The sequence below is a fragment of the Eleutherodactylus coqui genome, chromosome 1 (assembly GCF_035609145.1).
Source record: "Eleutherodactylus coqui strain aEleCoq1 chromosome 1, aEleCoq1.hap1, whole genome shotgun sequence".
Classification (NCBI taxonomy): Eukaryota; Metazoa; Chordata; class Amphibia; order Anura; family Eleutherodactylidae; genus Eleutherodactylus; species Eleutherodactylus coqui.
This window is the reverse complement of record NC_089837.1, coordinates 351,325,306-351,340,210: the sequence shown is the minus strand read 5'-3', so window position 1 is coordinate 351,340,210 and position 14,905 is coordinate 351,325,306. Positions and strand designations below refer to the sequence as shown.

Sequence of the window (14,905 nt, the reverse complement as noted above, 5' to 3'; positions counted from 1 at the left end):
GGGACAGAAGGTGAAACTCCCGTAAGTGCAGAAGCGCAGCGGAGGTTTAGCAGATGCGACGAACAACTTCCTTAAGCTGTCTTCCCGGCAGCTCTGCCGCACAAGCGCGCTCCCCCTCACCTCTCTTCATTTCGTGCAGCGGAGCAGCTGTCATGGACCACACAGACGGCGGCCATCACTGAGGTTGCAGACGTTGCCGGGACGCAGCAGAGAGCAGTCGGCCACCCGGAGCCGTCAGCTGATAACCTGCACATCAAATGGGGGATGCCAGCCCTGCTTACACTGCTATGTGCAGCGTGTGGAGGGATTTGTGGCCACCCTGGAAGCTTATGCTGAAGCTTAATTTTCTTCCAAGCCTTGCTGGCTGCCATGCTGCCATGTTAAACCTCAAACATGGCAGCATTTACTGCTCATAATGTAAGCGTAAGAAGCTAAGTATCCTTTAGCCTAAGGCAGCACAAATCAGCAGTGGTCCACACTGTGCTGCTAGGACCTTGCTGCCTTGGCCCTATCGGGAGCTAGGGGTGTGACAGGGGCATTCCTCCTGTCAAACCCCTAGCTTCCGGTGGCGTCAAGATACACTAATACCGAGCCACCTATGGTGTGGTTATAATCTGTCAAAGTATGGAGGTTTGGGGCAGAGTTTATTTTTTTTACCCCAATCCCCCTAAAAATAAATTATAAAAGGTATACAATACAGTATATGTACCCAAAAATGATGCCATTAAAAAATACAATTTGTCCCGCCAAAAAAAGCCCTCATAGGACTATGTCAATGGAAAAATTAAAAAAGGTATGGCTCTAGGAATGAAACTCTGAAAAAAGCTGCAAAACAGCATTCATCACTAAGGGGATTTTAAGCTTTGTGCCTGCATAAAAAACCCCATACTTTGACACAAATTATAAACATACCATAGGTGGCATTCTGTTTCCCCTTCCTAAAAAGTGCAATAAAAGTGATCAAAAAATCCATATGTACCCTAAAATGGTGCCAATAAAAACTACAGTTCATCACACAAAAAACAAGCCCTCACAAAGCTCCATTGATGAAAAAGTAAAAACGTAATGGGATTTAGAATGCAGAGATGCAAAGAAAAAAATTCAAACAATGTTTTTATTGTAAAAAAGTGGAAAAACCTAAAAAAAATTATTTTGTTTTGGTATTGTCGTAATTGCATCACTAACGGATAAGTAATGCGAAGATTTACCTGTTAGTAAATAGTCATAATCTCTATGTGTATATACTGAGGATAATCCAGCTCACGTCTCTGTCTATATACGGTACTTAGGAGAATCTACCTCACGTATATGTATATACTGAAGAGAATGGTAAACATATTTTACTCCTCGGTTCCTCTGAAGTAACCATGATTTCATAAAATTGTCTGAGCGAACCACCGGGTAAATGCCTGTACGAAATTAACTGGGACGAAGCTGGGTATATCAGCTTGTTTACCGTATAATGCACTGGAAATTTGTAAAATATTTTTAATTGTAATTGTTCTTTCTTAGGCCTCATGTCCGATTGCGGACATTACTTACCAGTCCGGATGCGTGCGGGTCGTCCGGCGTTTCCTTCGTACATGTGGGCGTGCCCGCAAGCCGGCACTACCCCTGCACATGCGCGGTGGAGATTTTAAAAAAATCTTCTACTCTTCCGCGGGACCCACAGCACACCCGGAGTGACAGTTCCGGGTGTGCCGCAGATCGGACGGCTTCCATTGACTTCAATGGAAGCCGTCCCAGCTGGATCCACGGCAAAACGGAGCATGCTACGATTTGTTTTCCGGAACAGGAGGTCTGCAAAACAAACCCGCATGCTTTAGTTAAGCTGCGGGCATCCATTATTGTCTATGGGTGGCTTGAACTCCGGATCATCTACGTGGGTGCCCCACGCGGATCCTGGAATTCAAAACAGCCTGTGGACTTGAGCCCTTGAAGCCGTGATGGCGAACCTATGACACGCGTGTCAGCACTGACACGCGTAGCCATGGTCGCTGACACGCGGCCGGTCACCCCATTAATGAATACCAACAGGGGCCGTGACTCCCCTGCCGGTATTCATTAACCAGCACTACTAACCAGCGCTGATCCCGGCGCACACTGTGATGTCAAGGTGCCACAGGATCCTCCTCCCCCCGTCCCCCAACGTCTCCTACCTGTTGGTACCGCGGAAGCGTCCGGGGGAGAAGGTGTCCTGCAACACACTGACGTCACAGTGTGCGCGGGAGATCATCACTGCTGGAGGGCGCTGAGAACACGAGGAGCGGAGCATCCAAGCATCCACAAGGTAAGTACATGGGTCAGGGGGGGGGGGGGTCCGCTGTGAGGGGGCAGTCACCGCTGGGGGTCCGCTGTGTGTGTGTGTGGGGGGGGGGGGCATTCACCGCTGGGGGTCCGCTGTGTGGGGGGCAGTCACCGCTGGGGGTCCGCTGTGAGGGGGCAGTCACCGCTGGGGGGCCGCTGTGAGGGGGCAGTCACCGCTGGGGGGCCGCTGTGAGGGGGCAGTCACCGCTGGGGGGCATTCACCGCTGGGGGGCCTCTGTGTGGGGGGCAGTCACCGCTGGGGGAGCGCTGTGGGGGGCAGTCACCGCTGGCGGGCCGCTGGGGGGGGCAGATAATGCCGGGGGCCTCTGTGGGGGGCAGGTAATGTTGGGGGGCGCTGTCGCTGTTGGGGGGCCACTGTGGGTGGCGCTGTCGCTGTTGGGGGGCCGCTGTCGCTGCTGGGGGGCCGCTGTGGGGTGCGCTGTCGCTGCTGGGGGCCGTTGTGGGGTGCGCTGTTGCTGCTGGGAGCCGCTGTGGAGTGCGCTGTCGCTGCTGGGGGGCGCTGTGGAGTGCGCTGTCGCTGCTGGGGGGCGCTGTGGAGTGCGCTGTCGCTGCTGGGGGCCGCTGTGGGGTGCGCTGTCGCCGCTGGGGGCTCGTCATTACTGAGATAAGTGAGGGGGAGGCTGGGAGAGGCGAGGGCCTGTGCTATGGGAGTTTGGGGTTTATTAAATACAGTTATACATTACAATTATACATATTTGTTATTTAATCTATAAATATCGCGAATTTATGGATTTTTTCTCGAAGTGACACACCACCCGAGTTATGCTTGGTTTTTTGGCGAATTTTGACACACCGAGCTCAAAAGGTTGCCTATCACTGCCTTAAAGGGATCTGCCTGTTGATTTCTTTCTTTTAACATTTAGATGGATCAAAAAGTTCAAAATAAGTCACCCATTCAATTCGATTCTCAGTCCTTTGGAATATACTAAGTCATACCACATATAGTAAAACACACAAAATCTAATTACCATCTAGATGTTTCTCGTCCACTTTGTTGAATCTTGAACCACCACTGATTCCTTTTTCAGAAACTACATAAAGTGAATTAAATTAAGACAAAAAGAAAATCAGGTCACATAAGCCATATTTTAAAGGACCAATGCTTGTATAGTTTGTTATTTTCCTATGCTTCATACAAATGTATACATGCAAAAATACGACGATATATAAAATGTAGTGTTATATATATAATCACTAATTTTCTACTATTATTCCATCATTCATAGACATTCAAGAAGCAAATTACCATCTAGTTATAAAGGCAGGCCTCTGTACAGACAGAAGTGTACGTGGCAATTAGCTCTTGTACTGAATGTGAGAACCTTGTCAAATGACATTACTTATGAGCATGCCCTTTCAAAACTCACTGCCAGTGTTTTATAATTAACAGTATGACTAAGTTCTGTTACTACCCCGTTTCTCTGAAAATAAGACATACCCTGAAAATAAGACATAGCATGATTTTCCAGAATTTTGGAAGATGCAAAATGATTTTTCAGGCTTTTTGAGGATGCTTGAAATATAAGCCCTGCTAACAGTTTGTTAAAAAAGTCAATTTAAATAGTGTCCAGGCAGCTACACATGTAAAAAAGTTAAACCTTTTTGAACAAAAATTAATATAAGACACTGTCTTATTTTCGGGGAAACATGGTAGTTAAATATTCCAGGCTATATGTGTACACATAAGTAACTACTATGTCTTCTACTACTCTGTCAGTAAATACCATATACCAATATAGAAATACACAAGTATTTACATGTGTAACGTTTAGAAAACAGTTGAAATACAAATAGAAGATGCAAAATGAAGAACATTTATTAAGGCCGCCTGCAGACGGGCGGAAATTCCGCGGAGGGATTCCCCACGGAATTTCCGCCCTTGGAAGCTGCCATAGTATTGCGTTAGCAAACGCAATCCTAGGCAGACGGCCGCGGTTTGTCCGCGTGAAATCTCGCGCGCAAACAAACCGCAGCATGTTTTATTTCTCCCCACACAGAAACGTCACTACCCGGCCGCCGGCTCCGGTCTGCGCATGCGTCGGCTGCCCGGCAAGCCGGCACATCAAACAGCCGGAGCCGCGTGTGAGTATGCGCTGCTCTCTGCAGGCGCTTGGGTCAGGTCCCACGGCGAGAATTCTCGCAGCCGGATCCGACCCGCCCGTCTGCAGGCGGCCTAAGACACACATTTTAACTGGAGATTCTATGAGTGTATGTACACAATATACCGTACTATCTGTAGATAACATTACCTGTTCCTGTGTCTAGCACATACGTGGGACTTTCTGAATTCATTTGACTCTTTAAACTGTCACCCAATTCATTGGAATTAAATGTGTTTTCTATGAAAACAAGCATTAAGATGTTAGAAGAAAGTAATTACTAAATAAACTAAATGTTATTAAAAACTGATTTTGACAAACATATACCAGGATAGACACAATCCTGTCTTTGTGCTCTACAGACAGTTCTTTCCTCCTTACATCTTGATTTTGGCTCTGATATGCATTGCGAGCTGTGAGACCTTAAGGTCCTTTTACACACAAAGATAATCGCTTAAACAGCAGAAGGACTGAAAGAACTGCCAACATTTTTGCATAAAATAAAAACGTGATTGTTCTCAGCAAGAGAAACGACGTAATCTTGTAGATATGATACCTTTTAATGGCTAACAAAAATACATGATGTAATAATAGCGAGCTTTCAAACCAACGCAGGGTTCTTCTTCAGGCTTAGCCTGAAGAAGCCTGATAAGCCTGAAGAAGAACCCTGCGTTGGTTTGGAAGCTCGCTATTATTACATCATGTATTTTTGTTAGCCATTAAAAGGTATCATATCTACAAGATTACGTCGTTTCTCTTGCTGAGAACAATCACATTTTGCTCTACTGGCTAACACGGTACCAGATCTTTGTTTTCATTATGCATAAAATAACACGTGCAGTTAATGGCTTTAATCTCCAGTATTTTCCTCAGCAAGTTGTTTGCTCAGCTGGGCACGTGTTTTATCAATTGTTATTGTATAAACACTTCGCCCAGCTGAGCAAACATCAGGCTGATATATTACATTGTTCTTCTTGTGGCTAAATAAACACTGCACTTATTAGTATGCGAAGCAAAACCAAGCCATCACTTAGCCACTGGAAACACTGCATTCAAACTGAAAGAATTTCCAGCAATCAAGCAATGAGTTTTATGCTAGCCTAAAAACCCTGGCTAACGATAACTGAATGACTAGTGCACGACTGCCGTTTGAGCAAATTTTGAGCGATAATAGTTGCGTGTAAAAGGGCCTTTATATAGACATGGGTTCGTCTTTTAAAATGATGTCCAATCAACTGAATCTACTATTGTTGACTCCAATCTAAGTATAGAAACATCTCAAAGATGATCAAGAGAAATGGGAAGCCCCCAGAGCTAAATTTCAAGGGTGTTAATACTTTTGTCAATGCAAAATGTTAATTTTTCATTCTTAGAAAACTTACAAAGATTTCTAATATTTTGTTTTGACTTTGTCATTATGGGGTATTGAGTGCAGAATGATCGGTGAAAAACTTGAATTTTTTAAAATTTGTACAACAAAACAAAATGTAAAAACATGTGAAAGGATCTGAAGACTTTCCTGGACCCACTGTACATACACAGTTATTACAGTGTAATAACTGTGTAAACTAAATGACTATTAACAGTTAACAAGGAATTCTATACGAAATAAAAGTATAAGGCAAAGGTAGTCAAACTCCAAGGTGACTCTTAATAACTGACAAAGGAAGGATATGGTATTACTTATAATACACAGTACACAATGGCATAGCTATAAGGGTTACGGAGATCGGAGTTGCACCCAAGCCCTAAGCCGCAACCATCCTTTCACCACAAGAGCAGCCAGGGCTGGTTCCTCGGTGCCACCTCCACAACTCTGCTCTTCATCAGGCCAACTTTATTTCCTATTCACTCACTACTGCCTGACAGCTGACACAGCCCAACTCCTCCCCTGCTCTGGCTCTAAATATAAGTGCTGGAGGTGGTGGACAAGTTGAGCTGCGTTATACATGCTGCAGTGCAGCGTGTACTATCAGACAGCAGTGAGTAGGAAACAGAATTTCTCCATTGCTGGCCAGAGTTGTGAGGTGGGAGCACAGGTTGGTCGTTATTAGATTGTGGAAGCGCACAAAGGGGTGGGTCGCTATTAAACTGTGGGAACACGAAGGGATAACTACTAGGCAATGGGGGCACAAAGAGGCCACTATTAAAATATGTGGGCACAGAGGGGCTGATAGTAAAATGTGGGGACAAAGAAGGACCACTATTAGAACATGGGGGCATCTGGAATCTGACCCAGTCGTGTGTAGCCGGCCTTACTGATGATGATGATCACACAGCTCCTGCCACATAGTTATAATAGAGGAGATCACAGCTCATTCTCCTGAATGTATACTTATCGTCTGTAGCTTATTTATAATAATGTAGAAGGTAATCATAATTAAACTGTCCAGCCAGCAGGAAGAAATGGTATAGCCTCTAGCTAATGCTGTGCTGATGGACCATGGGATTGATGTGAAAGTGAAAGCAATAATCTTACTTTCAAGATGGAATCTGATAAGTATCAGACAGGAGGCAGCGCTCAACCATTCATTCGCTGTGATTGGCTGAGTGCTGTGAAAAATCTGAGGCAGCGCTCAGCTGTCATTCAATGACGGCTGGACGCTGCCTCTGATTGGTCACAGCGGTTAGCCAATCAGAGGAAGCACTTTCTGGAGGCAGGGATTGAAAAATCTCTAGAAGACAGAAGACCACTGCCGTGGCGGGAGAGAGGAGTCGGACGGCTCTTCTAGGTAAGGAAATTTTTTTAAAACTTTTTTTTACAGCTAGGGTTGATTTTCAGGGAAGGGCTTATATTTCAAGCCCTTCCCCGAAAATCATCACTGCGATGGTTGCCTGCAACCCACTTCTTTCAATGGGGCTGCAGCAGCACTGATTCCAATGAAAGCAATGGGATAGCATTGCGGACCTCTGCCACAGCTGTGACAGCTGTGGCAGAGGATTCCTTGGTCCCAGCGGGGATGAAGGAATTCCCTGCCATAGCTGTGACAGCTGTGTCAGAGGAGCGCGATGTACTCCCTATGTTTTCAATGGGGCCAGTGCTGCTGCTGCTGGACCCATGGAAAACAATGGGCGATAGTGCAGGTTTTTCTTAACGCTGTGAGGCTTGAGTGCACATAACGCAAATGAGTAAATGCCATTGAAGATCATTGGTTTCATAATCATGCGTTTTCACTCACTCTCGCATTGCAAGAAAACCTATCGCTAGTGGGTTGGAGCCCTAAAGAAGACCTGCAGCAGCTGGGAAATAATACTATGCAATACAGTCTGCAGCCACTGAATAACCTCTTTTTAAATAAATAGAAATTCATGCCAAACAGTGGTTAGCACAGGAGAAGGAACTTTCTACAGAAGCAATCGGCGACAAACTGCTTTTGCTTGGAAATATCTAAAACCTCGAACAACTAGGAATGCAATAAAGCATTTTGACATGCAATGGGGCTATAAGTCGTAAATATGTCAATAAGTCCTTAGCCAGACAATCATATGTACCTGGAACAGTAACTTGCATTATTTCTTGATCTTCAGGCTCGACTTTTATTTCCTTTAATCCATTCTGTTCAATTGACGTTCCTGTTAAATAAGAATATATATATTTTTTCAACTGATTACAAGTCCATGACAGTTTACAAAACGAACCGACAAGCAAACAAATTCGGGCCCATATAGCAAAAGACTCTTACAGAGATCAAATTAATTGACATAACTACTAGGTGTGCTGCTATGAAGCTGTATCTTAGAAACAAATACTTGCATATTTATTACATGTTCACACCTGTCAAGTCACCCGATTTTCCCAGGATACACTCAGGTGTTGGGTTCTCACACAATCCCATTTTCCAGTGATTCTCTATGTAGCCCAAAATAAAAATATACTATACTCACCAATTTCGCTGCCCCGTCTGTTTCTGTGGGTGTCCCATAGGTCTCTGATCACTTCCAGGAGATGGGATCACTTGATCTGAGCATGTAACCACTAAGAGCAGTGATGGACCACAGCAGTCACATGTTCAGATCATCCAGCAATGGATGGGAGAGCAAAAGAGAGGAGTATAATACATTTTTTATTTTACTGCATTAAACTAGTAAGGAGGGGCACTTAATTAGTGTGAAGGCCACAATGGAGGGCACTACCTACTGTGGAGGCCACTATGAGAATCACTAATTACTGTGTGGGCCATAAAATAGGGCACTAATTACTGTGGAGACTAGAAAGGAGGGGGGGTATTTATTGTGGGGGCATTATTACTTTGCAGGGGGCATGGCATGTGTTAAAATTCACACTGCATTTTATGATTCATTTCTAGGGGCACATTGTATATTATAATTTATTTCTGGTAGTACATGTAAATTTCTGAGGGCACAGTGTGTGTTATAATTCATTTCTGGGGGCACAGTGAGCTCTATTTTCGGGTGACACAATTTCAGATGAGCCAAAGATGCAAATTCCACAAAGGCAAGTATTAGCTGCAGAAATCATGAAGGTCTGCACTAGATCGAGAAGAAAAGGAACGAGTTTAAGGATGTGAGTCACTCAGTATCGTTGTGTCTTCTTTCTTTGGACTGCACATCACATCAGTACTGCATTCATGTGTAAGGTCCACAGCATTCTGGTTTGTGCAGTTATCGCTTTCAGCGTTGCCTTACCTTTGTTTACGTCATACTGGGAACTGTACCCTTTCACGGTATAGACAGCATTAAAACTAAAATTTTTTGATATAGTTAAAAAATAGGGCTTAGGACACAAATGGATACCATAAAATCAATGTAGGCCTTTCTCTACTGGTATGTAGGCTAGACTCCTGTGCCTAGAGCTTGGCTACTTCTGCCTGTTCATAAAGGGACAACTGGTTTATTGGTCCTGGTAGGGCTTCAATACCCACCCTATAACTAGGGAACCTCAACCCCCCATACCCACAGACCATGAGGCATATGTGACTACCTGGGAATATATTACTAGTTTAGGGTAGGGGGGCCATACATACTTTCTTATTCTTAAATTTGTGTTTCTGTGTTGTACGTTTGTCCAGGTATTCACGTTACCTCTTCAATTATCATTTATTTTAGTCGCTGACTATCAAATACCGTGTTAACGTGGTATCTATTTGTGTCCTGAGCCCTATTTTGTAACTATATCAATAACATTTAGTTTTAATACTGTCTATACTGTGAAGGGCTATTTAATATTAATAGACTTTTTTCTGCCTCAGTGAAACATACTGGGAACTGTAGTTTCATACGGTAAAAACTTCTATAGCACATAATGGTTTGTCAATAACACTTTGGTATACTAAGTATAACAAAGCCTGATTGGCAGTCCAAGTATACAAAACAACTTGACAACACCTTCTTTCTCTCTCTCTCTCATTCTATGTCTTGCTGTAGGCTAGCCCTAGCCTAAGCCAAGCCACCAAAAAGGTCTCTCACATTTTTGCCAAGACTTCCAGCTTGAGTATCACCTTCTTATATCCTCCTGAAAGGCTCTCCTAGGTTCTCTATATGTTGTATCTTTGATAGCTTCATTTTGAGGTACATAATGTGTATTATTATTTTTTTCTTGAAGGGGGGGGGGGGGTAGGTGGAATAAAATTGAATTTCTAACATTTTTTTTACATTTTTGCCATTCACAATGTGGTATAAATAATATGACACCATTATTCTCTGGGTTAACACACTAATGCCTATACCAAGGTTATACTTTTTTTTATATTTTACTACTTTTGTACACAAGCAATACTTAAAAGAAATTGTTTTTGCATCTCAAGGGTCATAGTATTTTTATTTTCCCGTCTACAGAGTTGTATGAGGGCTTGTTATTTGTGAGAGAAGTTCTAGTTGTCATTGCTATAATTTTTGGAAAAAATATAAGATTTTGATTTCTTTTCATTCCTTTTTTAAGAGGCAAGATTAACAAGAAAACATGCACAACTTGCACAGTTTTATGGGCTTTTTTTCACAATGTTCACCATGCAGTAGAAATAACATGTTACTATGGGTCAGTACAATTAGTGCCATACCAAATGTATATATTTTTTTTATCTCTTATGACGTTTGCACAAGAGAAACACTTTAAACTAAACATATATTTTTGTCCGTATCACCATATTCAAAAACTCACAACATTTTTATTTTTCTGTTGACAGAGCTGTATGAAGGATTTTTTTTGTGAAATGAGCTATAATGATTGTATTTGCATTCCGTTCATTCCAAGGGTGGTTATGCTAACTTAGCAAATTTGGGCATGTTTTTTTCTTTTTTGCACTCTTTTCACACACATTGAGTAACTTGTTAACTTTTTATTTTGGTTGTTGTAAACATAGCAATACTTATTTTGTAGTTTAGTTTTCCTTGTACATAGTAAGGGGGAAAAGTAAGCTGTTTCAGTTTTTTTCTACAAGTCTGCTGGGCCTTGCCTCTGAAGAGGCCTAATAACTAGAGATGAGCGAGTGTACTCGCTAAAGGCAATTGCTCGAGCGAGCATTGTCTTTAGCGAGTATCTCCCCCGCTTGAGACTGCAGGTTCGCGTGCCGGCGCAGGGGAGCGGTGAGTAGCGGCTGTCAGCAGGAGGGAGCGGGGAGGGGGAGGGATCTCCCCTCCGTTCCGCCCCGCTCTCCCCCGCAGCTCCGTGCCCGCTGCCGGCACCCGAACCTGCAGTCTCGAGCGGGGAAGATACTCGCTAAAGGCAATGCTCACTCGAGCAATTGCCTTTAGCGAGTATACTCGCTCATCTATACTAATAACCCAACAAAGATTGCTGACCCACGTGCCATAGCAAACTATTGGCAACCTTAAATAAAATCATGGGGGCCGATCGGAGACAGGGGAGCCCCCTTCATCCGTCAGCCTGTTAGATGCTGCAGATTTTGGTACAGATTTTCCACTGTGGAAAGTCCACACCATTTCTGTGTGAACGTACCCTTACACGGACTTTTGTATTCTCTTTCTGTCATCCAATTCAAATATTCAAAAGGAGCCTAATGTCTTTTGGTCAATCCGATACCATAGAGTATTGGTTCTGAGGAAATCAACCATATTTCATTTTCACAATTTATTTTTTTGAAGCACTGTAATCGAACAAGCAACTCAGTCCTCTTACACTGAGGTCATACCACGCTTAGTATTTTCTGCTCATGTGCCAGGGAATGCTCATACGCCAAATAAGTCCATACTACTATACTACTCTATGATAGAGACTGGTGTAGTTTTTTTATTATTGTATAGAAAAGCATATACTGCTGCATTTTCCCATATTGTTTGGCACTGTAAAAAAAGACAGCAAAAAAAAACAGTATACCATGCGATATATGGATTTTTTTTTTAACAACTGGTGGTCTATGGACATCGTATAGAATGGTATGGTAGACTGTTGCATAAAAAGGAGCTTCATTTTCGACACGTTTCCCAGTTTATAAAGCCTTATATCCATACAGTACACCTGAACGTGTATATTCTTGAAGGGATTGGTGTATTAATTGCAGCCTTACAAATTGTTATGCCAGCAGCAATTCTGTTCCTACCTGAAGCTTAACACAATTGAAAAAGGGTCACTCCTTCTTCTATTTCAATTAGACAATAAAATAAAAATGAAGGCAATTAAAGTGATAATGTCAGCATAATAGATATCTTATATATCTTAATCTTAAATAAATAATAATTATATATAATGTAAACTCTCAGAATATTTACTAGAGAACATCGGATTGCATTGCTGACTGGCAGGACTTAATTATACAAATGGTCACACATTGAGGTCCATAACTTAGACAATCAGGGCTCAGTCAGACGGGCGTTTTTTCGCGCGATTTGCGCATGCGTCCGGCGATTTTATAAAACCATTGCTTTGCAATGGTATCGGACACATGAGCGCTTTTTATGCGCTCGTCCGATAAATTATAGGACAGAAATCGCAGATCGCACCTATCTGCGATCTGCGATTCCTGTTCTCTTCTCTATATGCGCTCAATGGGGCCGGCGGCAGCAGCGCCGACCCCATTGAGAACATATAGTAGACAAATCATTCTTCTCTGCCACAGCTGTAACAGCTGTGGCAGAGAAGAATGATGTTTGCCCATTGAATTCAATGGAGCCGGCAATACAGCCGGCTCCATTGAAAGCAATGCGCTGCGGGTGATCGCGGGATGAATTTTCGGGAAGGGCTTAAATATATAAGCACTTCCCTGAAATTCATCCAGAAATGTGTAAAAACAAAAAAAATATATATACTCACCTTGTCCCAGCAGACGGAGTTCAGCCGCGGCCGGCGGCAGTTCTCCTGAACTGCTCAGAGTAGTATTCAGCAGCCGGGGATTTAAAATCCCCGCCTGCTGAATGAGCTGCCTCTGATTGGTCACAGCCTGACCAATCAGAGGCAGCTCTCACTTACACCCATTCATGAACCAATCAGAGGCAGCTCTCACTCACACCCATTCATGAATTCATGAATGGGTGGGAGTGAGAGCTGCCTCTGATTGGTCACAGCCTGACCAATCAGAGGCAGCTCATTCAGCAGGCGGGGATTTTAAATCCCCGGCTGCTGAATACTACTCTGAGCAGTTCAGGAGAACTGCCGCCGGCCGCGGCTGAACTCTGTCTGCCGGGATAAGGTGAGTATATATTTTTTTTTTGTTTTTGCACATTTCTGGATGAATTTCAGGGAAGGGCTTATATATTTAAGCCCTTCCTGAAAATTCATCCCGCGATCGCTCGCAGCGCATTGCTTTCAATGGAGCCGGCTGTATTGCCGGCTCCATTGAATTCAATGCGCTGGACAGCTCCGGCCCGTTTCTATTGAAACGCGGCTAGGAGCAGTATTTTCGGGCGATTTTTCGGCCCCGGTCACGCGATCTGCGGATGCGCATCCGTCATGCGATCCGCAAATTGCGGGAAAAAACGCCCGTGTGACTAAGGCCTCAAGGTGCTGAATCAGCATGGACCTGGCCAACCAGAAAGGTTATTTTACCTGGCTCACATTCTTCTGATATGTTGCTTGTTTCAGACCTGAAAATATTAAAGAAATGGATAGATTATGCACATACATCTATTTAATCTATTAAAGGTCTCCCACCCCCAGGTTGTATGACTGGACTGTCACTAAAAAACTGTGATTCTTTTGTTGGTTCACACTTTGAATGGCCACACGAGTGTATTTTTATACAACAGATTTGTCGCATACATTTCTGTGACTGTCTGATTCCTATTGATGAGTCTTGCCATTAAAACAATGCAATTCAGATGGAACTAATTTTATACAAAAATCATTAAAATATACGCTAATAACTCAACAACCTGATTTTACTGATTGTGATATCTAAGTATTTAGTAGCAGGGCCGGATTAGCAATGGTGCCAATGCAGCTCTGGCTTCAGACCCTGCGTTCCCCTACGTTCAGGGGGCCCCAGCTGCCTACTCTTTAGCAGCCTGAGGAGGCCCAAACACCGGTTTGGCAGATCTAGCAAGAAGAGGTTAGACCCAATTTTGTGGTGGTGAAAAAAACCCCAGCTATATACGCATCTGTACCACAATCCCACCAAGCTGCTTCAGACTACTCTTCATTTTCCTGCTTTCTTCTAGGTTTTCTGGAGTCAGTGCAGGTACCTGACACATGACTGGTTCTGGCCAATCCTTGGGTGTGCCCTAAAAATTCGGAGCAGTGTGCTACGCATTCCGCAAGATTACACCACTAGCAGGTGTTAACATGGGGGGCGTTATATTTGACTGGTCCATAATGTGAACAGACTTAATCTGGCTCTGACTAGGAGAGAAACAGATTTCCCCACTTTACTTTTTTCCTGGACAAACCTTGTATGGAACATTATTATGTAAATTGTCTTTGTTTTTAGTATCAGGACAAAGATTATGGTTAATGCAGTTATTAATAAGGTTATTATTAAGGGTCAAGTGTATGCCAGAGTAGGGTTAGATGACTTAGATGGTGACAGTATGAAAAAGCATCGACAGCAACACTTTTCTATACCGAGACATCCCTCCCCACAAAAAAAATATACCACAAGATATACTTTTTTTTTACATTGAAGTTTATGGATAATGTAGTGGCATATGTCAGAGTCTTCAGTCAGAGGTATACATTGGGAAATCCTCCTGACTTAGGCCACTCTCACACATGTGGCCAGCAAAATGCCGCAATTTTACATTTCCTGCGTCCGACAACAGGGTTTAGCACACCCCATCATTGTGATGGGTGATGAGGTGCACTAAACGCGGTTAAATAGAGCAGACAGCGGCTGAAAATCATAGCATTAGAAAACGCCATGATCGAGCGCATGTCTGCAAGGCCCCATTGAAATCAAAAAGTGCACGTGTGAGAGTAGCCTTACTGCATACCTCTGCTAAAAGTCTTGAACGCAATTTGAACAGAGCCTTTATTACTTGACTAAGAATGATGGATTCTAATATAATGGCTCTGTGAAAATGGTCCCAATGATCAGGTCAATTGATTCCCTTATTTAGGGGAACCCCCA

The 14,905-nt window shown here is 43.4% G+C and overlaps 1 protein-coding gene across 3 annotated transcripts in view; it reads right to left on the bottom strand.

Annotated features, from left to right (window-relative positions):
* The window catches only part of GTF2IRD1 (GTF2I repeat domain containing 1), a 108,759-nt gene that overhangs the window by 28,219 nt on the left and 65,635 nt on the right, over positions 1-14,905 (bottom strand). For all 3 annotated transcript variants that reach the window (XM_066576818.1, XM_066576826.1, XM_066576832.1), the window contains exons 12-15: positions 13,387-13,424; positions 7,920-8,000; positions 4,578-4,667; positions 3,297-3,359 (exon numbers count right to left, since the gene is read on the bottom strand). In XM_066576818.1, the coding sequence (XP_066432915.1) occupies positions 3,297-3,359; positions 4,578-4,667; positions 7,920-8,000; positions 13,387-13,424 (272 nt within the window). The remainder of the gene's footprint in view (positions 1-3,296; positions 3,360-4,577; positions 4,668-7,919; positions 8,001-13,386; positions 13,425-14,905) is intronic.